Here is a 25,808-nt window from a genome sequence, read left to right as displayed (position 1 = left end):
GGAAACTGTGAAGGAAGCAATCCACAGCCAATGAACATGAAATAAACTGAATTACACCAACATTCTGAAAACACGTAACGGGAATCTTTTTCTCAAGAGGTTACAAAAGATTTAAAAAGAATATGCCACACTGGTAAGAGGGAGAGAAAACTGGTACTGAGGCTACTGCTGGGAATATTAACTGGCACAATCCAGCCTGCCCCGCCCCGCACCAAAACCTGAGGTCAACCTAGCAGTACCTACGGAAATATTAAATAACAGTATCACTTGATTCAATTTCACTTCTAGGAATCAATCCAACAGAAATACTTGCATGTGTTCACAAAGAAATATGTACAAGGATGTTCTAAACAGCAACAGCAACTTTTGTTAATGCGGGGGGGGGGGGGCGGATAGGAAAACCTCATCATCCACTTACAGAAAAATTCTGCATTTACAGAAAACTATGCTATCACGTAGATTTTTATTTACAAAAATAGCAAAATTTCTGAGATATATTTAGTAAAAACCACTGACGAATACAGTTTTTGAGACACTTTAAGATGCACGCACACCACACATACAACTCTGTACACATGTACACAAAACAACAAAGGGTCCAGAAGGCATATGTAACCAAACTTTCATTAATGAGGCTTGGGGAAAGTGGAATTCTTTAATTTTTTCCTCCATTTAATTCTTTCATATTGTATGTTTTTATGGATTCACATATTCTTTTCTAATAATATCAGATTAACGAGAAAATAACTGAAAGCAGGACACAAAAACCATAGATATAAAACATACAGAAAAAGAGGTTTAGAGGGTGATAAATATAAGAGACTTGACATGCAAATAACAAATGTTCCAGAAAAGGAAAAACAAACAGATAAAGAGAAGCAATAATTAAACAAATTCCAAAAGAAATTCCACTAATGTGGGGACAGACTCAAATCTGAAAACTGATGAGAATCCACGAAGCTTCAGACTGGTGGGGTTTGGAGGTAATGACCAGCTTTTCATGTACAAAACTCAAACTCAGAAACCACAACCTAGGAACATATTCTTGAAATAGACTGTTTCCATAACTTTGATTTTGGATCCAGGTAAATATTTTGCTTACTTATTTTTTAAAATGAGGCTATGTATCAAGTTGGTGGAATGAAATATACAGAAAACAATTATTCCAAATGCCTTTAAAACACAGTAATTTGACTACAAATCCCTGGAGTGACATACCCTGAAAAAACAAAAAAAAACGGGGGGTGGGGAGGATAATAAAGGTTAAAAAGTGTCTTCAGTGTCACACTGTTAGTGACAGTGCTGGTACTACAATTCTGTGACTTGTGTGTGAGAAAAGCAAATGAGTAATTATGTTGCTATCACTCAGCAAAAGGATTAAAGGATTTTGAGCAGGAAAGGGGATGCTGAATTAAAACAGATGATGAGGTTCAGTAAAAACCTTGTAAATCTGAACTGCAAGTAATGATATGAACACATGATGTATCTTTAAATGTGTGCATCTTCACTCTGTGTCTACCAAAGAGGTCTAAAAATAACGACTTATTCAGTAATAACTACCCCTAGATCCTATAAATGCCACGTCCCACAAAAAGCAAAATGGCCAAATCTAGGTCTGAGACAGGAAATACATGAGAAAGCCAGGAACACCTTTTGTCAGAGTAGAAAACAAGAAAGGTATCAAAGACAGGGTTACAACAAAAAACCCCAGTCAACCTTAAGAGGCTTCACCCAGCCCAAGATGAAACAACTGAACTTCAGTAATGATAACAGATGGAAGCAAAGAAAATGTATTTAAATCTATGAATTTGTATTACTCAAACCAACTCATTCTTGTGAAAATCTCAGCACTACTGACATTTTGGGCCAAATAATTAATTCTTGTAGGGAGCTCTCCTGTACCTGGTAGGATATTTAGGAGCATCTCTGCCCTCTAACAACTAGATGCTACAACGCTATTAACCCCTTCCAAGTTATGACAACCAAAAATGTCTCCAGACACTGCCAAACATCCACTTCTGAACTAGTCTTGCCAAAAAGATCACATGTGAATCTGATCAGGTCTCTACATATACTTGCTAGTTTGCAAGAAATTCAGGAATAGGAGACTAAAACAGTACCAAGGGGATGCAACAGTAACATTCAGACTGAGTCTCCATAACATATTTATTTTTTAAATAACAAAAACAGAAAGGAAAAAGCAATGAAAACACAATGAAGGGAAACCTATAGATCACAAGATGTAAGGAAGAACTCCCTGCAATATGTGGACTGTACGTGGATTACATGGGCTGGAGCAGAAACAGGAGAGAGCACTGACAAAGGGAGAAGAAGAAAAGGGAAAACCAAACCAAAGAAAAGAAATAAATTAAGTAAATGAAGACTTAATGAAAAAATAAACTTAAATACTTTACACAGTTCTATAAATACAATCATGTATGTGGGCATAGGTACAAAATTAACTTTTAAATTTCAATAAAAAGGAGATTGAGGATCTCACAGCAGTTCAAGTCTATAATTATGTACAATAAACATTAATGGACAGTACCATGAAAGGAGAAAGACAATGTAGCAATTGAGTTTTAAGAAATAAGAACCAAAATATTCATTCATTTGATAAAAACGTCTACTTGGCATGTATTTTTTTAAAGCACCTTTTATTTCTAATATGATAAACCATGTAACAATCAAATATGGCAAAATATGAGCAAACAAGAATGAAATAAAGTAACTTACTAACTAAGCCAAGTACATACCATGGAGTACCAGGAATAGGGGTAGTAGCTACTGGCTTTGCCTTCTGGGCAGCCTTTTCTTCTTCAGTCATCTCCTCCTCTTTGGGCTCCTATGGGAAATGATGTTACTCCCATCTCATTAGTATCATAAAACTATACCTGAATCTTACACAAATACAAGTAAAACTGTGAATACCTCAAAGTGCAACCAACATAAGGTCTGTTACTAGCATAGTGAGGACCCTGAGTAGGAATTGCTAAGAAAGTTCTAAATCCTTGCTCCCTAGACAGAGCTGAATTCTACAACAGCAGACCCCAGCAACAGCAGATGGTCCTATCTTACAGACTCACTAACCATCTGCTTAGGAGCAGAAATGGAGAACTAAGGATAGAAAATCAGATGAGACCTCTTCATTTAAGGTTATTTCTTTCTCTTGCTAACTTCCTTACTAATAAAACATGACTACCATTAGTCCCTCACTGAATAAAGAAAGCTTCCAAAAAGCAGGGCTTTTTTAGTGCTCTACAGAGATCATTGCATGCCAGGAGAAGACAGATAAAACATCCCCCAAATATAAAATTGTACATATGATTTTTACCATGTGCCAGTCTATAAATCAGGAGGTTGGGATTGGGGTCAATGCCCTGGCCCAAGGCCCTTTCTTTCTAGGGGCCTTGGTTTACTCTAAGTAGTAATTTAATGAAACTTTCACAGGAAAAACTGAATTACAAACTTCAAAGAACCCCAAAATTTCAGAAATCAGACTAAGGACAATTATCTAAAACTGTATCAGATGGGTTTTCAATTACAAGTAAATTGTACCCAGCAATTAATGCTGGCTCCCAGGTTAACAGGTCATGGCCCTTTACCTCCTTTATCTCCTTTATGGGCTCTTCTTTAGGGTCCTCCTCCTCCGTCTCCATTGGAAGAGGTTCTTCAGAAGGTTCTTTAATTGGCTCTTTAATCTTCTCCTCTAATTTTTCTATTACCAAGTTAAGACAATGTCACTCAATGGTTTTTGGTGTAATTTTCCAAGAACTTTCAAATTCTAAGCAATTAAGATATTCCATAACTAAAGTTACTAACCACAAAGATAAAATGTTCTTCTTTGTACCATCAATTTCAATATAACGTCCTGGTCAACTTCAAATACCTTGCTATACCATCAGAAAACTGTCACTAGAAAAGAAATCACTGACTGTACAGGGACACAGTCTTTCAAGTCATTCGTGTATCCTTTGTAGCAATGATTCATTTTGCTCAAAGGGACAAGATACTAAGATACTTAGAAACAGGAATTTGTGATACAGAAAATTATATGAGTTTTCCTCATCCAAGACTCCAAGGGCCTACATTTCTTTCTTTAGAACAGACGCAATACAGACATCTCTTCCTGAGAGTACTATCAATCTCAGTAATTACACAGGAGAATAATTATGCAATTCCTAATACAGAAATATATGTGTACAGATGTATAATTTAATTTCTCCAGATGGAAAAATCATGGACAAATATGTTAAGTGGAACTGGCTTTTTAAATACATATATATCAATTTGATACAAATAAATAATCCAACAACTATGGAATTAGCAAATTCTTCAAATGTGTTAAAAAAGGAATTAACTCAGAATTTCAAATAGCATTCAATTTATTGTATCATAACTTTTACTACATCTCAACAAGTCATGAAAACTATACCTTTTTCCTTTAGCTCTTGGGGTTTTTCCCAGGTTGATTCTAACGTTCTATTATTATAGTAATACGTCTTTCCATCCGCTGTTTTATACTCAGTCCACTCAGAAACTGCCGTCGCTCCAGCTAAGGTAGCAGGGGAAGCTGCAATAGCAACCTGGGGGTGTATCATAGGTACGATAGGAGGGGCCATGCCTGGCAACACACCTAAAAGAAGAATAATACAAAGTTAGGTCCAAGTATCAAATTGTATAGCAAAATGAAACTTTAAAATATGAGCTACATCTTTCTATTATACGTTAATAAAAGAATGAGCCAGTTGGAACAAAAACAACTCATATAAAATGTGATTTAATTAATTAACACTATTTCCCTGGTTTAGTTCTAAGATCTAAATTCAATTAGATTCAGAAATTCAACCCAAGAAGTACCTTAAGAACAGTCAAAAATTTGGATTGAAGGTATGATGAAGTCCTAACAATAATTATAAAAATCATGACACATTCTGTACGTGTGACGAGAAATATATTTTTATAAAGAATTTCTCAAATTCTAATGAAATCAAAACATATTTACTGAGCATATTTCCTGAGGCAAATTACTTTCTAGTTCTAAGGTACCTAAAAGGGTATGAATAAAATTCTCAGTTTTAAGGTAAATGACTGAGTTTATTATCAAATCCACGTTAATATAGTGATTAAGTTAGATGTCTCTGTTAACTCTTTGTCAGTTTAGTCTTTTCCCTAAAAAAAAAGGCAGTTTCTTCTGTTTTTTAAAAGATAAGCCAAAATTAGTATTTTTTTTTCCAAGACAGCTACACAAGCTGACATTATACAAATAATTAAGGATATACAAATCCAAATTGAAAAAAAAAAAACCCTCATATCCTATTCCAGAATTTAAGTTTCAGGTAGCTATCTTCAGTAAGTTTCAAATGTAAATTTATACTATATACACAAATATTCACACACATATACTCACTAGCATGCAAGCATAATCACATCACTTTACACATGGAAATGATTTTTTTATATTTAACTTAAAAACACACATCAAAAATAAAATTAAATGTTATGAATATGAGAATGAAGTTGTTTACACTTATTACAAAAATTAAGATATAAAGTGATCTGACCTTATTTGCTTTTGTGAACCAAAGAAGCTAATACTACAGGCAATTGGGAAAATTAAGTGTTGGCCAAATATGACAACTGCATTTATACTGCTCATTAAAAAGAAAAATATAAAAAAATCCACTCACTTGGGCAAAAATAAATAAATAAAAGGATAAACAACAACATTCACTACCATGCCAACTTACAGACAAAACAAACTAAGATGGTTTTAAAAATTACCGGTCTTGGTGGTAGCGACTGTCTTTACATACGGGCAGCTGACTATTTGCATCATTGCTACACCTGTAAAATGGATAAGCAAGCATACGTTGGAAAGCTGCCATGGTATGTCGGCTACCACTGGGATTCAGGGAAGTAATTTACCACTACAATTTAGAATGCTATTTCCAATGAAAAAGACCAGGAATGGAGTAGAATTTCTTTTTGTTTGACATTTTGTGGGAAGTGGTGCCAAATCCAATGATAACTAATTCTAAATTATAGCATCAATTACCTTTTTATCAAACCAGTTCTGATAATATTTGAAGGAGTCTTGAGAGTTTAAATTCAATGAAGGAAGCCCCTTCATTACAAATATATAACAAGTTCTCATGTGGGACATTTTCCCACAGGACATCAAACCCATGCTGCTGTTGCTTAGATACCAGTGAAAGGCAGATGCAGCATGACACTGACAAGACGCTTTCTCTGTGCTGCTAAGTGGGAACTACATGCAGAAGCTGAGGCATGGAGCATAACCATGCAGAAGGAGAAAAAGAATAAAATGGGACAAAGAGGGGTACGAAAGAAAGGAAGAAAGTAAGGTATGAGATGGATTCAAAATTCCAACGCAAATAACATTTTAAATAAAAGGGCAGAGATGAAAAGAAGGGTAGCATTCAACTAATGACAAAATATCCATGTTTAGGACCTGCTCTATGGAATGTCACAGGCCTGAAACAGTGTGGAAGCAGGCTAACGTGTGAAGAAAAATACAGGCCCTTTAGTAGCACTAATGACTACATGGGCTGATTGTTCAGAAACCTCTATTATTTAAGCCAAACTAAAGAAGCAGCACTTGTATCAAAGAATGGAAATTACGTACAGTTCTTAGAAGAATGAAGACTCATCATGATGCATTACAATGGTGATAAAAAGGGAATGAAAGGAAAAGCTGGAAAACTAAGACTGATTAATTGAAGAAATCCAAAATTAAGTGTGAATTAGGAAAAAATTTTTAAAGAAAAAGGCTGAAGGCTGAACGCAGGAAGAAAAGGGGTTGGGGGACTTAGTTTTAATTCCTATTTGTTTGGCTGAAAAAACTAAACCTAGTTTAGTACCAATAAAAACTTAAAATAATATACTATTTTCCCCACTAAAGTATAGGAAAAGAAATTTCTCTTAGAGTTAAAAACTGAAATTAAACCCCTGGGTTTGTAAATAATGTACCTAAGTTCACGCACACACACACAAAAATACTGCCAATTTTTGAAAAATGCCTTTAATTTCTTATTTACTATTTTAAGTGAAGAATATTAGAGCTAAACTTTCTATTACCTCTGAAACATAAAACAAAAGCACTGGATCATAAAAGCATGCTGAGTTAAGTCGTATGTATGGTTCTGTTTTCCCTAATGTTAAAAGAAAGCAATGGAAAAATTCATTTGGTTAAAGAAGTTACACCACATATTAGGTTTAAATTAGTATAAATACTGCCATCTGCAGGACCACTGAACCTAATAAGTCAGCCCTGGAAATTCAATTCTTAGAATACGTGAACTTTTTTTCCCTCAAACAATGTTCTCCAAAACCACCCCCCAAAAGGTAATTTTAACTATTCAACTTAAAGAGAAGAAAATCAAATCTATTCATATTTAGGCCTAGGTGCCATTGTTAAGGATCAACTCGGCCAACACAGAACTCCTATATTTGACTGACAACAAAGAGACCATACTGAAAGGTCATACGTGTTTCTTTTCAAGCTAAAAAGATAAACTTAAGGTTTTCTTTGAGGGTAATTTCATACATAGGACTCACAAAACTGCCACACATCTAAATTTTTAAACCTCTATTTAAAGGGAGCATCTGGGACGTCTGGGTGCCTCAGCTGGTTAAGCATCCAACTCTCAATTTTGGCTCAGGTCATGATCTCTGAGTCATGAGATCAAGCCCCATTTCAGGCTCCATACTCAGCAGGGAGTCTGCTTGAGGATTCTTTATCTCCCTCTCTCTGCTCGTGCTGGCTCTTGCTCTAATAAATAAATTTAAAAAATAAAATTTAAAAAAATCCAAAGGGAACATCCATTCAATTTTCCCGTAACTTTATTCTCAAGTTATGTTCTACTAGGAAATTAGAAAATTCCATTGAGCATTCTGAATAGTTCTGATGTCAATAAGTTTCTTAAAATTCCAAGTAAGATTTTATAGTCTTAGACTTAATTCTTCCACTCTTTTCCTTCATCTTATTTGATTATCCTTTCCTTAATCATCCTCATTAAAGCCATACACTGCTATTACAGGGAAAACTTAAAGCTCCAGGATAAATCACATCCAAATCTTTCCTGTTTACCTTACTGACAAATTGATAAAAAGAAACAAAAAGAGATCAATCCCACTGTGTATAAAAGATTTGGGGAAGAGAAAGACAAGTCTTTTCCTTTTTTTTTCCTCCCACTAAAGCACCTTGGAGAACTGAGTTAAAAGGGAAAATGAGAAAATGAATTCATAATATCAAAGATGCCTTACCATATAAACAAATATTATTATTTTCTATAAAACATTAACTCTTTAAGGAATCGTGGCATCTTGGACAAAATTTTACAGATTATCTAACTCAAGCTCTCTTCCAAATGACCTACAAAATGACATTAGTGACTGTCATTTATTAAATGCCTTTTACTGCTAAACTTCATAGGTACCACCTCGCTTGATCAAATGGTCACCACCATCTGTTTTAAAATGTAAAGATGGGGTGAGGGTCAGAGAAGACCATATCAAAACAGGCCTATAAGTGAAGGGATTTTATTGTGATAAAATTCCACAGTCTATAGAAATGAATTTTGCTACTCTGTACCTTTCACCCACTGGTCCCTATTAAGAACCTCCAAAGCAAAGCAAAAGTCCATTTACAAAACCTCTCAAATACTTCGGTAACATCACTATGCTATGCCCCAATCTTCTCTCTACAGAATTCACAACCCCAGCTTCTTCAGGTGATTCAGAATCCAGTATATGGTCTGAATACTGTCCCTGATCCCAAAGCAGAGCAAGACTGTGAAAGCTTATGACCAATGTCAACCTAGTCTCCATGTATCACCTGGTTTTCTACCAAAAGTATATCCAGAGGCAATTATCCAGCAGCTTGTCTTAAAATCTAATTTAGAAGAAGGGTAATCCCTAGTATGAGGAAACATTTTTGGTTTTCTTCTTACTTTTAAATGATTTGAGTTTCTTAAACATCGCATATTGGGTATTTAATTATCTAACACTACATCAATAATGTGCAAAAGGTTTTCCTTAGGGAAAAAACCTAATTCTTAAAATTTTTGGTTTCTTTCTTGCTAAGGTGCAATACCTAAGTGGCTGCTTCTTTTCCAAGCAGTCACAAGGAAAAAGACAATTAGAACAATAGCGATATTTAAAATATGTACAAATCTAAGAAACAGCCGGACTACAACCCTATTCTTACATAAAAACTAGTACAATAAAACAGCAATAATAGATAGCATGAAGAATATGAAACTGGGAGACAAGAGGCCTACATTCTATCCATCTTTGCTACACACTAGACCTATGAACTTGAGCTAAGGTATAAAAGCTTCAAACTGTAATACTAGGAGAAAGGACCATGGATTAAGGGTTAAATGTGTTTGCCAAAAGCATATGCATTCAAATTAGGATGCCCAACACTATCCCTGTTTAATCCCTACAGGAAAAATTCTATGCCACAATCTCACTATACCTATTTAAATGTTTAAATGATGCAGGTTGTACTTCACTTCACTTCATGTTACAAGGAAAAGTTCTGGTTTTGCTTTAGATGAATTTCTTATAGTTAAGTGATTCACGTTTTCTTCCCAGTATAGTACAGTTATTAAGAGCATGGTATTCGGGTCTGGAGCGCTCAGCTCATATCCCAACATCATCACTTATCAGCTATGTGACCATGGGCAAGTAATTTAACCTGTCTGTGTACCTACCTCATACGATGGTTGCAAAAATTAAATTGAGTTATTACATGTAAGGTGCTTAGAACAGGGCACAATATATAAAATCACTCAATTTGTATCAGCTAGTAATGACTTGTAAGTTCTCAACTTCACAGACTCAATCCTTTAAAGATATTGCATTTGAACATAGTTACATGAAAAGATGATCATTTTTTAATTCACTGAGGCCATTATCCAAAAATGAGTGTAACTTCAAATGTGGCTCTAATTTTAAGACATGTAAACAACAACAAAAAAAGGACATTTACCAAAACTGAAGAGAAAATATTGCAGTTAGCCATGAATCTTTCAAAAAACATTTCAAACAGGTGAGATTCAAGGCAAATTTCAAATGCAACAGACACATGAGAACAAACTAACTGACAATATGAAAACATAGCTGGAAAGGACTATTAGAATCTATTGGTTTACCTGGAAGTGGAATTGGCATGCCAGGAAGGGGAACACGAAACGGAGGTACCATTACTGGTGGAAAAGCAGGTATTGCTGCTGCTGGCTGAGGTACTGAATGAGGAACAGCAGGAGGTAACGTCTGGGGATGCGGCTGGGGAACAGTTTGCACAGGTGTGGCTGTAGGAGCAGGAGTTGAAACACTAACTGTAGGCGTGGCAACTGAAACAGCAGAACTTGGGGTCTGATCTTGTGTTGTGGGTGCTGATAAAAGATAAAACAAAAATATGTATCACTCCTTCATAAACCATTTTGCTATATTCATTCATCATTCACTCATTCAGTAAGTATTTAAGGGCCCATTCCATGCACTGCAAGAAATTTGTAACAAGGTCTCTTGTCTTCAAGAAGCTTGAAAATAGGCGGTTAAATGAAATACAAAAAATAACTAAAATACAAAGTGAAATGGGATAATAGTACAGGAGTGTAAATCAAGACACAAAGACCATTTCTAACTGTGAGAGGTACAGAAAATTGTACACTGTGATGACAGGCCTTGAAAGATTAGGATTTCAACAAGGACAATGACAAAGTAGGAGGAAAAAATAAGCAAGTAATGGGAAAAGTGAGTAAAAGCAAAGAGGAGATAACAAGGAATTATTTAGAAAATACAAAGCAAGCAGTCAACTAGTAAAACACTAGGCATATCAAAAGAACCAGTGAGTTATGGCTGTAAAGGCAGGCCAGAGGCATAAAGTACAAGGCTCTGGCAGAAGACTAGGGAGTCGGTACTTTACTGGGTAGTGAAAAGAAAGAACTAAGGTAAATGCACAAAACTGACCTAATAGAATGCACACCAAAATGTAGGTACTCACTACATCTGTGTATGCCTTTCACATTTTGCTACATATCCTTCATTAGAGTTTAAATTTTTTTTAAGAATGCATTCATGTGTTATTCGTGTGACTTCGTGAGCATGAAAGAGGTCTAGGGGAGGCAAAATGAAGGTTTCTGTATGGAAGAGAATTAAGCAGTGTTCATCTGATGAATTAATCTGACAGATGAATGGGAAGAAAAGGAAGAACAGAGGTGGGAAAATCAACTTCAACCTATCTGGAACTATCCAAGCAAGGAAAAACAGTGAGGAAAAGATATGCAATAACTGATGACTGAGTATGAACAAATGGAGTAAAAAACAAGTTGCGTTTCTCTACAATTATTTCAAAATAAAAAGGTAAAAAAAGAAAAAACAATAATAACTCATGTTTCCAGTGTGAGAGACCAGGAGAATATGAAATTCGGGATAATTTGATTCTAATACATTATTTTTAAGCAGCAAAAATAAAACATTTCATCTCTATCACATTTAAAATCAAACTGTGACCCAAAAAATAAAATTTGTATTTTATACTTTTTAAAACGTTTCAGTTCTCAAGTATTATAAAACATTTTTGCTATTTATTTATAACCCACTTAGTTCCAAAACAAAATTCATTTTGGTAACTCATTGGTAACAAATACTTCATTTTTAAACTACCTATACTGGACTAAGAATGAATTTATCAAATTAAATGAAATAAAATAGTGCATTCCCAATCTTTATGCCAATTTAATTCTAAGGGAAAGCACACTATTGAATACAAGCCACCCAATAATCCACCTGACAAAATTTGTATCTTTTTTCAGCTCCTAATAATGAAAAACTCACTTAGGCTGGGAAGATGTGAGCAATTTCATACTTGTTAATGAGGGACTCACCTTGGCTAAATAGACAGCAGGGCCAAACAAGTATCTTCAGGGGCCCAGGAATGAATTGTTGGTCTAGCATAGACCTAGCCTTAGGGTACAGTATCATATTAATATAATTTTATAACAGTGTGAAAAATACAAATTACATGCAACATTTGCCCAGTCCCATAAATATACCACTTAGCATCTGTAGTCTACTGTAATGGCTGAAAATATGTCTATTCTTCCCAACTTCCCTGAGAAGGAGGATTTCATCAGCATTTCTCACAAACTTGCACAGGATAAAATGAGTTTATGCTCAACTGGGGCTAAAATATAAATTTCTTAATTTTTATTTCTATTCACCCGCAGGACTATACCGCAGTTCATACAATTACATTTTTTTAAATGTTATGGTAATAATACTTAGATATAATCAGAAGTACAATAAAAAGTACTATACTCAGGAAAAGAATAGGAGTTACAAAATCATCAAATTTCAAATGGAAAGGAACACCAATGGAGATGGCAAAAAGTTATTCACTCAACCCACTCCTCCTGCTGACACAGGATTTTCTAAATCTGATTAGTGGCCATGAGTCATGAGAGGAAAGACATAAAGGCAATGAAAGAATTCAATGGGAAACTGGGAGAATGGGAGCTAGAACTTAATGGTCACTAAACTCCTACTAACACCTTTTGCTAAAATAACTAGTGAAAGGCTAGGCCCCAAATATACACCTAATCCAGCCTCAGATCTTAATTAAAAAAGACAAGTGACTACAACAGATGGAGAAATACTAAGACTGTAGTATGACAACACTTCAGGATACTGAATCAAGTGAAATAAAAACAGACATCAGGAATACTCAGAAAGAACATCAAAAGTGATGGTTAAGGCCAGTAAAAAGAACATGTTTTTGCTATTCTGTTCTTAGAATAAGGGCCTCCCAATTAGTGAACGGCAGTGCAAAAAATGACAAACCAGAGTTCTGAATAGAATAGTTCATAGCAGCAAGACAGCTACGGACCTCTGGACAGACCACTCTGATACAGAAATGGAATACATATACGACAGTTAAAGTATTCTGCTACCAACCTTCTTTAAAACAAAGTACTACCACTTCTCCTTCCTAAGAAGGAAGGGAACAAAAGCATAAGCAACACAGAGCCTCCACACAGAACTGCAATGCTTTTATTAATCTCCTTCCGTCATTACCACCACAGGTACCCAAAAAAAATTGGCAGTTTCCTGCCTTACCACACAGGTTTTTAGAAACACTAGCCTATGAGAAGGGAAACCCCTCAGCCAGCTAGTAACTGCCAGTTATACTTCCATATCAGAATTCACCTTAGCTAATCAAGATGTAAAGCATTATTCACATCTTCCTACTAAGTGCATTTTCCCCCAACCTGTCTAAACTATATCAAGCACAGCTATTAAAAAACTGTCTCTGTATTAGGTGTACCTTACTTCTTCAGTTACTCCAATCCAATCTGAATCTACTATGATTTAATCTCTCTCACATATTTCTTATAGGATAAAAGACATTAATAATTCCCAAGTCCCTGAAGCCTTCTTTTCTTATTCTCATCTATTATCCAGGTAGCAAAATAATCCAACTTCTAATCACCTATAGGGTTAACTATGTATCTTCATACCAGTATCAAAACAAAATAATCAAATCAATAAAATCATTATTTAAATATTTTGGGGCTCGGGCGCCTGGGTGGCTCAGTTGGTTAAGCGACTGCCTTCGGCTCAGGTCATGATCCTGGAGTCCTGGGATGGAGTCCCACATCGGGCTCCCTGCTCAGCAGGGAGTCTGCTTCTCCCTCTGACCCTCTTCCCTCTCGTGCTGTCTCTCATTCTCTCTCTCTCAAATAAATAAAATCTTTAAAAACAAATAAATAAATATTTTGGGGCTCAACCTCAGCCTGAAAATTAAGTAGTACCATATATATAAAAATACAAACAAAAGCCTCCCAAAACTAGTAGTGTTAATATTAATGACAATCTTTTAAGCAAATAAATAATTCTTCTCTTCTCATTCCTAAAATCTGCTATAATCCCCTCTCATCTTTTTAGGAAAGGTCTAACCCTGGGGCCTCTGTGACGTTATACATGAAAATTCTCTTTCATTTCTGACTGCTTCTATCTCCGCTCCTCAGACGTCTGCCTGTATCCCATTCCAGGACCTACCTACCTCTACACAAAATTACTAAAAAGTTCCTAATAACTTTCCCTGATTTCAATAACTACCCCCTCCCCCAAAAAAAGAACACCAGAAAAATGTTCCAGAACACTGCACTTATACTGGACCCCTGGAACCTACCTGCCTCACCCATATGACTAGTTCTTAAAACTCTTCGTAACCTGGTCTCACTCTGAATAAATGTGTTAACCAATATAAACCACCTCCCACCTCAGAAGACTTTCTTAACAATCCCATAAATTGCATTTTTCCTCACCTCCTGACCTTTGTTTATGCTGTTCCCCCTACCAGAAAGATCTCTCTTTACTTTGAAATCTACTCAAATCCTACCACACATCCTTCATGATCAATCTCAATACCCACATAGTCTGTCCACCCATTACTCATCTCTCCCTTTTCTTAAATTCCTACCGTCTTCTATTTTCACTGTGTAACTGGACACACTACTCCCTAATTGCTCCACATACATTATTCTCGCCTCAGTTAGAAAAACTGAAAGTCCTATAAGGCAGGAACAAAGACTTAACACTTATTTTACAAACCCCACAGCACCCAGCATTACTGTTGGCCGAGATGGAATAGCTACCTCTGCACTTCCCAGTTTAGCTTCATGAACGCCAACAGGACAAATAATTTCTTCTACTAATTTAAATTCCTGTTCTTTTTTTAACCCAGAAGTCTTAGTGTCAAAAATGTATTTTAAGTAACAGCAAGGATAACACCTGAAACACTAGGATCATTTTGCAATGCAGTCCCTACTTGTCCATTTCTCTAGCCCCTAAATGAAAATACATGCTGGCTGGTACTCACTTGATACTGTCTGCGAAACCGAAGAGGCAGTTGTTGTGGTAGAAGTGGTAGAGGATGGGGTGGATGATGATGTTGAAGTGGACACTGCAGGTGCTGGGCTACTGGTTGTAGGGGTGGAAGCTCCTACTGCTTGTGCTTGTACTTGCGCCTGCACCTGGGCCTGAGCTTGGGCCTGCGCCTGAGCCTGTGCTTGTGCCTGAGCCTGGGCCTGTGCCTGGGCCTGGGCCTGCGCTTGAGCTTGTGCTTGTGCCTGCGCCTGAGCCTGCGCCTGGGCCTGGGCCTGGGCCTGCGCCTGGGCTTGGGCCTGAACCTGAGCCTGGGCTGCAAGCATAGGTGTCAGTTCTGACTGCTGAATAACCTTAACTCCATCTGGTTTGGTCCATGCAGATTCACGTGTCCGAGCATTATAATAATAAACCTGCAGAGGAAGCAAAATCGTTGGTATCCCAGAATCTGTCAACTATCATTTAAAAAAAACACTAATGCAACTATATCCTGTCTTAAAAGGTATTTTAAAAAAACTTAGAAAAGAGAAGTACATGGAAATTGGCTGTTGGTGTATTGATACTAGAGGTAATTTCCCCCTCCTTTCTCCCCTTCCCCTAATTTTCTATAATGAGTGCTCTGTATTTTTAACACAAAAAGGAAAACCAAGGTTGTATTTTGTGCACAAACTTAACTGAGAAGGCTTCAGACTGCTCTCCTTAGAAAGCCTTGCTTGCAAAGTTGGCCCTGACTGGCATGTGGACACCTGAATTTTAGAAGGGCTCCCACCATTCCCTGGAAACCCTCAACTCCTTGGCTCAGGCAAGCTTCCTTGGTAGACAACACTTCACACGTATTCTCACAATTCCATGCTGGAGGAATTAAATTGTTCAGTGTGATTCCACTGAGGGGACTCTTGGAAGCTTATGCTTGGTTTCCTCCAGTTTTCGCCCCATACACCTTTTTTTCTTTGCTGGTTTTGCTTTGGATCCCTTATAATTAGTCTTAGCTATAAGTACTACTATATGCTGAGTTCTATGAGTCGTCCTAGCCAAAACCAAACCTCATTGACACTATTTAAAATACAAGCTTCCAGAATCACAGGTAAACTTATGTAAGCACTCCAGGCAACCTTATGTCTGTGCAGAAATCCAATCCAGTGAGGCTTTCTTGGAGTTCTACCCTATCCAGTGCTTGTCTGAGACTCATTTTCATTGGCAAGGATACTGTCATTTATCTCCATTTGCCAGAACTCTTAAATTTTACTCTCTTGTCACCAACAAGATAACGACCTAAATACATTTTAGAATTTACCTTCCCATCTGGAGTTTTATTTTCAACCCATATCTCCTCAGTAGGAGGCAATGCTGGAGTACCAGGAGCAGTCACAGGAGGCATTCCTGGTGGAAACATCATACCCGGAGGAGGAGGCATGGTTCCCATGGGTGGAGGCATAAAAGGTGGTCTCTGTCAATTAACAAGAACAATAATGGTCACTTGTATTTATCTTTTTTTTCCCTTCAAATGACTAAATTCTACCCAAAAGTAAAGTACTATAAGAGAAACTAGTTTTATAGCCCATTCAAATACATTCATCTACGTTGTATAAGACAAGTTTCTCTTTAACAAAAATGATACTCAAACAGATTAGAAAGGAATACATCAAAACACTAACAGGAGTCCTCTCTGTGTTACGGCATCATGGATGAATCAATCTTGCTTTTTCTTTATACTTTAACAGCATTATTTCATACACTGGGTACTGGATTATTTTCAAAAGGAAAAAACTGATTTATATGTCTTGCTGAACACCAAGCACACCAATGCCTCCATACCTCACCTACAACAGGAACCAACTGTAAAAGAAACATTATTTTATAAATAACACAGCAATAACTGAAAAACCAGCTATACATAACCCTTTATTCTCTTTTCCCATTAAGAAGTAACTATAAGGTAGGAAAATAGTCATCATTTCCTTTTTTTTCAAGTAATACTAATAATGTAGCTCAAACATACAAATATCAGGAAGTTTAAAAGACATGGTAAAAGCTGACCATTTTACTTTTAGTGAAAGTAAGAATTTAAATGGTATGTATTACAATTTTTAAACAAATTTCCTGGAACCATTACTGATCTAATCCTATCTCTGATAATTCCCTTATTGTCATTCTTCAAAGATTGCTGACACAAGACCCCAAACCAAACAATTTAAGTGAAACTGCTACATCTTATTTACTAAAGCCGAAATGTGGCCTGGTATTTTAAAAACAGATTCTGAACAGGAATTAAAAAGATTTCCTCTATAATCTATAAGTTACTTTAAAATTCAATTATCCAAAGCACCTTAATCTGTATAATGGAAGGGACACTATGCTAATAATATGAAATTGCATTTCCTTTTCCTAAAACTGTCTTCTTCCCATATTCCAGCTTTTTCTGGATTCAGTTTAGTCTTTCCAGCAACAGCACACAGACCCTCATTCTATGAAATAACTACCCCAAATATGTCTCATGCACCATTAGCTGGAAAACATCTGGATTTAAAGTAAAACTACACACTTATCCATCAAGACCAAGAAAAGTATCAAAACATTAGAAAATATCACATTACAATAACTGATTTATTTCCATTTGAGGGTCACATTAGTCCATTACATTTTATAATATTCTACAAGTAGATTTAAATCTTAAAGGCACAAGTTAGAATAAATCCACGTATTATTACAAGTTGTACCAGAATCAGTAGGTCAAAAACCTATTTCTTATTCTAATCTTCAAGGAAATATAAAACCATTTAACACTTTGTTGGGGCGTAGGAACTATCCATTACTTAGAAGACAATATAATTATTAAGCAAAATATTAAAACTCTGTCTCTTCCATAAACATAACCCTATCTAAACTGAGTTAACTTCACTTAAATACTACCTCATTACCCTTTTCTATTTTTAGTAAGTTCATTCTTGATTATCTAAGCTAATGGAGGGCAGATGACAGCACTGTATTTATTCGGTTTCAGAGGTATGCAGGCTGGATAAACATGAGAACAGATACATACTCAAACAAAAAGAAAAAAAACAATCTCAAAAGTAGACATTTGAGAGTTGATACCTTCAGGACACCATTTCAGACAATAACTGAGTCTACATAAACGAGAGAGGAATATTATGCTTCAGGTTAAAATACCAGAAAAGTATTTATTTAAAGAAATCCCACAATAATTCCATTTCTAAAATTTTAAGATAATCCCTTTTTTCCCCCTCAGGGAGAGAAAATCCAAGTATTATACTTATGTCTTTGTTGTCACTTTGTAGATTCTATCCTAAGCATCACTTCTGGGGAGAACTGCTCAGAAATATATATACATATATTTACATTTATTGGCAACATGTATCACTGAAAATAAATTTCACCCACTCTATATATTAAGATTTCAAATTTCATATCCCATAAAGACAGATTACTAAATTCTCAAGAGATAAAAGCATGTAAGAAATACATTGCTGAATCCTAGTTTTATATGTATGGTTTTCTATCACCATCTAAATTCCCATTCTGAATTTCTATACTAATTATGTTTCCACTGCTTTTGGACAAACACATTAACAGATGGATGTTCTCTTCAGCTCCCCCTTTCCTAAACAGTGAAACGAAGAACTAGTTTTTAAGCAAAACTCACTGACAAACAGCAAACTCTACATTCTTTACCTGGAGGTGTGGAGGGCCCATCGGTGGAGGAATCCCTCCTGGAGGAGGCATTGGCGGCATATTAGGATCAAAAGGAGGACGTCCAAAAGGGGGCCGTGGTGGTGGTGGAGGGCCTCGCATCATACCAAAAGGTGGAGGAGGTCGCATAAGAGGTGGTGGGCCTCGCATCACTGCATTTGGTGGGGGAGCCGGGCCTCGGAACCTCAAGGCCTGCTGTTGAGCCATCCTGTGTGGGAAAGCAATGTATAAATTTTTCCTTCTCAAAATTACAAAATGTAGCTATTAATCTCTAATTAAAATCAAATTTAAAAGGCCTTTAAGAGCAAGTGGAGTTAGAAAGTCATCATTTTGCAAACATGATAAGTGCATCGGTAAGAATGATAATTGGTCACCAAATCCAGGAGGAAATTTGGATAAGGATGATATTTGGATGGTCTTAAAATGTCTCCCCACATGCTATTTACAATTGCAGGGTAGGATGAAGAACTACTAACTACATACTAAGGAAGTTGGGCAACAGCCTGACCAAATGATCAAAATTACTATCATCTAAAAAGGATAAATGGATATCATGTGACTTAGAGGGACACAGTATCACCTATTCTGGGCAAGAATGTATAACCTCAATCTAATAATGAGGAAATATTAGACAAACACAAACTGAGGAATGTTCCATTTTTAAAAAGGGAGAAGAAAGGAGGGGTGCCCGGGTGGCACTGTCAGTGAAGCGTCCAACTCTTGATTTTGGCTCAGGTCATGATCTCAGGGTCGTGAGATGGAGACCCGCATTGGGCTCCAAGCTCAACACAGAGTCCGCTTCAGATTCTCTCTCCCTCTCCCTCTGCCCTTCCCACTCAAGCATGTGCTCTCTCTAAAATAAGTAAATCTTAAAAGAAAAAAAGGAGGAAGGGGAGTGTATTCTTTACAAATGTCAATGTTATACATAAAAGACGAAGGAAGGCTGTGGAAATGTTCCAGATTTTAAAGGAAGCTAAAGAGATGACAACACAATACTAACTCCAGACTGGATTCTGTACTAAAGAGATGAATGTTATACAGGACATTTTGAATTAATGGACAACACTTGTGATATGGAGAATAAGTACTGTGTCAGTGTAAATTTATGAAGTTGATAACTGTGTTGTAGTTAAGTATCTCCATTCTTAGAAAACAGACACTTAAGTATTTAGGGGTGAAGGGCCATGGTGTATGTATGTTACCCTCAAATGGTTCAGAGTAACAGAGAGTATGCATATGTGCAAATAATAAAGAAGAGATAAAATATTAACACTAGGTGTATTACCTTCATTTCTGCACCTTTTTGAAATTACTTCCAAATACAAAGTTTTTACGGGAGAGGTAGGTAGCAGCTTAAGAGATCACAAGTATTCTTTAATTAAAGGAAAAGACTTTCGCCACACTGCGCCCCACCCCATCCCTCAATCTCTAAACACCCTGGTTTGTTTTCTCCATGGCACTTAAACAGATAGATAGTATCACCTAAGATGGTATTATCTATCTCCTCTCACAAGTGTTTCTTAAAAAAATTAATTCTGCTTACTATGTGTCAGGCAATGCTCTAAGTTCTTTTTAAGTCATTTAACCACCGTAACAACCCTATGAGATGGATGCTACAGTTGACCCTTGAACAATACAGGTTTGAATTGCACAGATCCACTTACGGGTGAATTTTCTTCAATAAATTCAGTACAATACTAACTTATGTTCTCTTCCTTATGATTTTCTTAACATTTTCTTTTCTTTAGTTTACTTTATTGTAAGAATACAATATATAATACATATAACATACAAAATATGTGTTAATCAATTGCTTAGGTTACAGGTAAGGCTTCAAGACAAGAGCAGGCTATTAACCTTTAGTTTTGGGGGAGTCAAAAGTTATATTCGAATTTTCAAATCACAGAGGGTTTGGGGGTCAGCATCCCTAATCCCCACAGTGTTCAAGGGTCAACTGTATGATCCTCATTTTAAAGATGAGGACAGACGAGATCGGGCGTGTTCAAGGTGGTATGACCTAGACTTAAAGATGAGGACATTAAGGCACAGGAAAGTTAAGTATCACTTGTCCAAGACCTCACAGCTGGTTCAGTAGTAAAACCAGGATTTGAACACAGGCAACTGGCTCTTAAACACTACACCACACTGTCTATATAAGTCCCTTTAGAGCAGGAATTCTGTCTGTCCTGCTCTCCTGTATATTCCCAGCACAGAGTTAGGTCTGCACACAGTAGGTCTCAGTATGTGTGGAATCAACCAATAAATACCTAGGTGATATCGTACTTAAGCTACCTTATAAGTAGGGTATGGAGAATATTATAAAAATTATTTTTAATATAATTTGCCTTAGTCTTCTCAGTAGCTACTTTAACTCTCTTATATATGAAATTTACATTTCTGTGCTCACAAGATTAATAGTTATATTCCTTATGTATATTTGAAAATAATCATTTTTATATTCTCCTCACCAAGCTCTTCCAACTTTCCTACATTTTCAACCCTCTGCTTAAGATTATCCTCTGAACTTTCTCTAAATTTTCCACAATGTAGTTCAACTGTCACAAAAAATCCTAAGAACCAAGATGCCTTCCATGAGAACACTGGGATTATAAACACATCCAAGAACTACTATACAAGTGTATTTAACCAAATTTGCAAATGATCCTGCACTCAAGGTTACAAAGTACGATGTAAAAATGGTGACTACAAAAAGGATTTTATCAGAATGATCAGTCTTCAAATTATATGCACTCCCCAAAGACAACCACTGTTACTGAAGGAAATCTTAACCTTTGAGCAGAAAAAAAGTTAAGCACCAAGGAAAAATACTCTGTTTCAGCACTGAGTTAATAATGTACCTTCATCTTCTGATTTCCTTGGAGTCTGCCTCTCCCTTTTTGAAAAATTTACAGTAATTCTTTCTTTAGAATTTCACTTACTAGTTCTAGCTTGAAGTTAAGCATTTAGGCTGCAGAATCACAGAACAGTCAAATCAGGGCTCTGCCTCTTGTTGTAGGCTGGTTACATTTTTTCTGAGCCTGAGTATACTCAGATGTAAATTAGCAGGGGAAGAGAAATAAAACTTATCTCCTATCTCTCCGTTCAATGAGATAATGACCGTAAAACATTTAGGATAGTTATCTGGTACACACTAAACTACTTTATCACTACTTTCCTTCCCCCACAAAACCTAGCACAGTGCTCTACTTGAAAAGGCACTTCACTGTCAATTTGACTCAACAGCTTAGCTATGAAGTCTGCCACTAAAAATGGTAACAAATTCACAGAATTTCCTCCATCAACAGCCTAAAGTTGCCATCTTCTGATGTTAGATCTGTATGGCACACGTGCTGAGCTCTCTATACCACTGTTTCATTCCAAAAGCCTTTACTAGAAACTGCAAGGAGGAATAAATGAGCTAATAAAGCACTGGGAACAGCACCTACCACTTAAGTCCTCTGTAAGTATTAGCTATTATAACTGTGGCTATAACGTCAGTATAGTAAGATTAGCAAGTGTTAAATGGCATTAATATTAGAAAGTTAGCTATACTATAGTGTTAGCTATATTATTATAATTACTATTATCAGACTCCCTATAACCTGACCCCTCCATAATTGACCTCTCTATAGACTCCAGTCTTCTTTTTTGATCAAATACTTCAAAAGTTCATTACCTTGAAGCCTCTGCCTGGCATGCTTTTCCCAAGATGTTTACATAACTGGCTCCTCATTATTCAGCCTCAGTTCAAATGTTACCTCAAACTCTTTCCCCATCCCAAACCTCTCCTAGCCCCTCTCTGGCTCATTACCCAGTCTGAATGTTCAATTATGATAAATGCTACGAAGAAATTTCTCACTTGTTTACTTTTGTATTATCTCTACCCAGTAGTATGTAATTTCCCCTTAGTATACTGCTGCAACCCAGTGTTGATAACTGTTCAAGCATTAGTCTTTTAATAATGATATTATTATGAAATGGAAACTGTGGCAAGTTACATGGACAGTATTTGTACTAACTCTTTTATGCTCACCACAACCCAATAAGGTTAACTTTGACACCATTTTTACCAATTTTTTAAGGCAGCTGGCCAGTGGAAGGACCACTGTATTCTTATTCACATTTTACAGTTGAGAAAATTTAAATTGCAAGTACCTTGTCATAAGACATAAAGCATTAATAGGTAAGTAAACAAAGGCCTTGGATAAAGGATCTATACAAATACGACTCTATAATAAAGTTTCTTAATGGTCCCAACCATTAAGGGATGGATGGCATTTGGATCTCTGAATAAATTCTGTCTACTGTGGGTTATTTGTACCCCTATCACTTTCAACCTTTTTGGAAAAGAGAAGGCTACTTACATGAATAGAAAAGCAATTTTTTTTTACAAGAACAAATGTACTTCCCTACAAGTATTCTATCCAGATATGCAATGTCCCCAGTGGTGAAGACAACGCTGCAATTCCTTTAATAGGAGCAAAAATAGAGGGATGCTATTGATGGGAGTCAAATTAAGTAGTAAGACTGTAAGGAGACCTAGACCCTGCCGATTACTCAATGACCCTGCGCAAGTCTCTTCACACTTGCAGGCTGATCATTTGATGAGGTTAGTTTAATTTAGAATTTAGACCAACCTTAATTAGCATGGAAGGTCCTTGAGAACAAAGGTTTCTGGTCAGCTTCAAGGCTCTACAGTACCTGCCAGCAGGTACTGAGGTCAATGACCATCACAAAGCACACACTAAATATAGGTCCAAAAAGGAAACCATCTCTCAATCTCCTTTATTCATTTATTTACCATATATCCACTGAACACCTCATTTGCCAGGGACTATGACAGACACACCATGATATACGTAAAGGATAACAATACAAAAACTAAGCCTCCATTTCTACCATCAGAGAAGCCACATAAACAGGTGATTTCTCTTAAACCCTGAGAAATGCTAAAATAAACTATTTAAGTGAAAGAGTTTTTACAATACACTCTGGAAGCAGAACTTCCAACCCAAGAGGCCAAGGTATAAAATATGTGCAAGAGAACACCTAATTAAAAACCCTATTCAAATCAGTTCTGCAACAATGTCTAGCTATTATTAATAAAGTCTAAAAGGCTACTCATTGTAAAGCTCTAAAATGCAAAGTAATGTTCCCAATATGACAAGCTAAGTAACTAAGTAACTCGAGATCACAATCAGGAATAAACTTTCCATTACTAATATCGAACCACCCTGACAATGCACTTTGATCACTCATTACTGAAGTGTACATATGGGGTTTAAAGGATGTGAAATTCATTTCTGAAAGAAAACAAGATTTTATTCCTGTCAAATAAGGATTTTTGTGTGTGACGATTCAGAATTTAGAAGACATTTTTCCTGAAACCTTGGGTAACAATACCCATTTCTTTATACAATGTCATCTTGAGCTCCAGACAATACTAAAGAGTCCTCATAACCTACACTGCTCTTTTTCATGTTCAAATGCTGACAATGGCACAATTCAGAATGAGAGCTGAACATCTGAAATGACATTTTTCCCATGCGGGGGGGGGGGGGGTACCAAAGATACATAAAGCTCCGTACCTCTTGTCCCCAAATATCACTGACTAAAGAATTTTACTTTATCAAGACACTTTTACTGTACCAAATCTTAATTACAAATTCCATAGGCACTGAGATACCGGAGGAAGAAAGGTCACTGCACTCTTTAGGGCAATGGCGTAAGCAGAAGAATGGAACAGCGATCCAGACTGCAGGCTCTGGAGCCCGACTGCCTTGGTTCGAGCCACTTCCTGGAGCCACAGTTCCACCAATGCGACCTTGTCCCACTTCCTCAACCTCTACGGGGTTCAGTTTCCTCACCTGTAAGATGGGCAAGTAACTTAACTGAGGAGGGGCCTGCAAAATGACAATAGCAACTACTCCAAAGGCACACAGAAGCACGTAACAAACGGCTGTTGCTACTGCTGTTATTCACAAATGCGGCATGAGGAATAAAATGAGAGAAAGGAAGGAAACACACAGGAAGTTCAGAAAAGCAAGCGATGTGGGGATGAAGGCACAGGGCAGACGTGGAGACCCCCGAGGGCCGCGGAGGGCGTGAGGAATGCTGAACCAGAAGTGGCGAGGAGTCCCCGGGAGTTCAGCGCGGAGTGGAAGGGGTCGATGAGGAAAACCGGGCCCGCGGCAGTGCGAAGCCCAGACGAAGGCTGAGAGGGGCCGAGGCGGAGGCGGCACGCGGCTGAGGCGGGGCCCCAAGGCGGGAACGCCGGACCCCGCCCGCAGGCCGCAGGCCGCGAGGGGCGCTAAGGACCCGCGAAAACCGCAGGGAGCAGCCGGACAAGGCGCAGGAGGCCGCGGCCCAGCCCCGGCCCGGCTCTCTCATTCAAGCCACCTTCCCCTTCCCCCTTCGCCAACCCCATGCGGTCCTGGCCCCGAGCCGCCGCGGCTCCTCCGTCCACCTCCCACCGCGGATCTCCACGCCACAGGCCTACCCCCTGGGACTCCACTGTGCTGAAATGTAAGGGAGGGCAGCGCCCCTTACCTGAGCTCCCCCGGGTTGAATCGCTCACCGTCCCCCCCGTCCCCGCCACGCTCCGCCATTACAGAGGGCCGCGTTCATCCACCCGCCGACTGAGCGTCCCCTATTGGCCGGACCGATCGTCAATCCCGTGCGAGCGAGGCGGAGATCGCAGAGATCTATGAGATGATTGGTGAAGCTTTCCATCAATCCTCGGGCTGGGGGCGGTATCTGCCTTACGATTGGTGAAAGGGCCCGCCGACTTTGAAAGCGGTATCGAGACAGCCAGTTGATTGGTCACTCGGAGGCTTTATGGGAAATGAGACTTGAGCACCGAGGAACCGCCGGCGCCCTCTCGCGGTAGGGAGAACTAGGTCCTCCCACGTCCTCCGGGCTGCGGTAGCCACGTGTCCGCCGGCTTCCAGGAAAGCCAATTGTGGAGCCATGTTGGCCACATATTGGCAATACTGGCTCAGGCAGAGTCCCTTTCCGTGCGAGAGCCAATCAAAAAATCGACCTGGGTCGCGCCTAAGCCAATCGCAGAGTGGCTGTGGAAATAAGCTATTTCCCAGCTTTTCAAACTCGAGTCTTAAGCGATCACGCGATTACAGCCGCGTTATTAATAATAGATTACTAACTACAAAAGTACCTCC

The 25,808-nt window shown here is 37.7% G+C and overlaps 1 protein-coding gene across 4 annotated transcripts in view; it reads right to left on the bottom strand.

Annotated features, from left to right (window-relative positions):
- The window catches only part of TCERG1 (transcription elongation regulator 1), a 61,860-nt gene extending 36,404 nt beyond the window's left edge, over positions 1-25,456 (bottom strand). For 2 of the 4 annotated variants that reach the window (XR_003521988.2, XM_027605046.2), the window contains exons 1-9: positions 25,180-25,238; positions 18,613-18,838; positions 16,217-16,369; positions 14,918-15,335; positions 10,185-10,427; positions 5,785-5,847; positions 4,436-4,636; positions 3,606-3,718; positions 2,757-2,845 (exon numbers count right to left, since the gene is read on the bottom strand). Coding sequence is in view for 3 of the 4 variants with exons in the window: in XM_027605046.2 (XP_027460847.1) it covers positions 2,757-2,845; positions 3,606-3,718; positions 4,436-4,636; positions 5,785-5,847; positions 10,185-10,427; positions 14,918-15,335; positions 16,217-16,369; positions 18,613-18,838; positions 25,180-25,238 (1,565 nt within the window). In the remaining variant the exon portion in view is untranslated. Of the gene's footprint in view, positions 1-2,756; positions 2,846-3,605; positions 3,719-4,435; positions 4,637-5,784; positions 5,848-10,184; positions 10,428-14,917; positions 15,336-16,216; positions 16,370-18,612; positions 18,839-25,179 lie in introns of all 4 variants that reach the window. The other 2 variants (XM_035727598.1, XM_027605047.1) reach the window with 2 other exon arrangements.
- Between the last annotated feature and the right edge of the window lie 352 nt (positions 25,457-25,808).

Source organism: Zalophus californianus, chromosome 5 (assembly GCF_009762305.2).
Source record: "Zalophus californianus isolate mZalCal1 chromosome 5, mZalCal1.pri.v2, whole genome shotgun sequence".
Taxonomy (NCBI): Eukaryota; Metazoa; Chordata; class Mammalia; order Carnivora; family Otariidae; genus Zalophus; species Zalophus californianus.
Note: the sequence above shows the minus strand (reverse complement) of the source record. Positions and strands in the feature narration are given on the sequence as shown.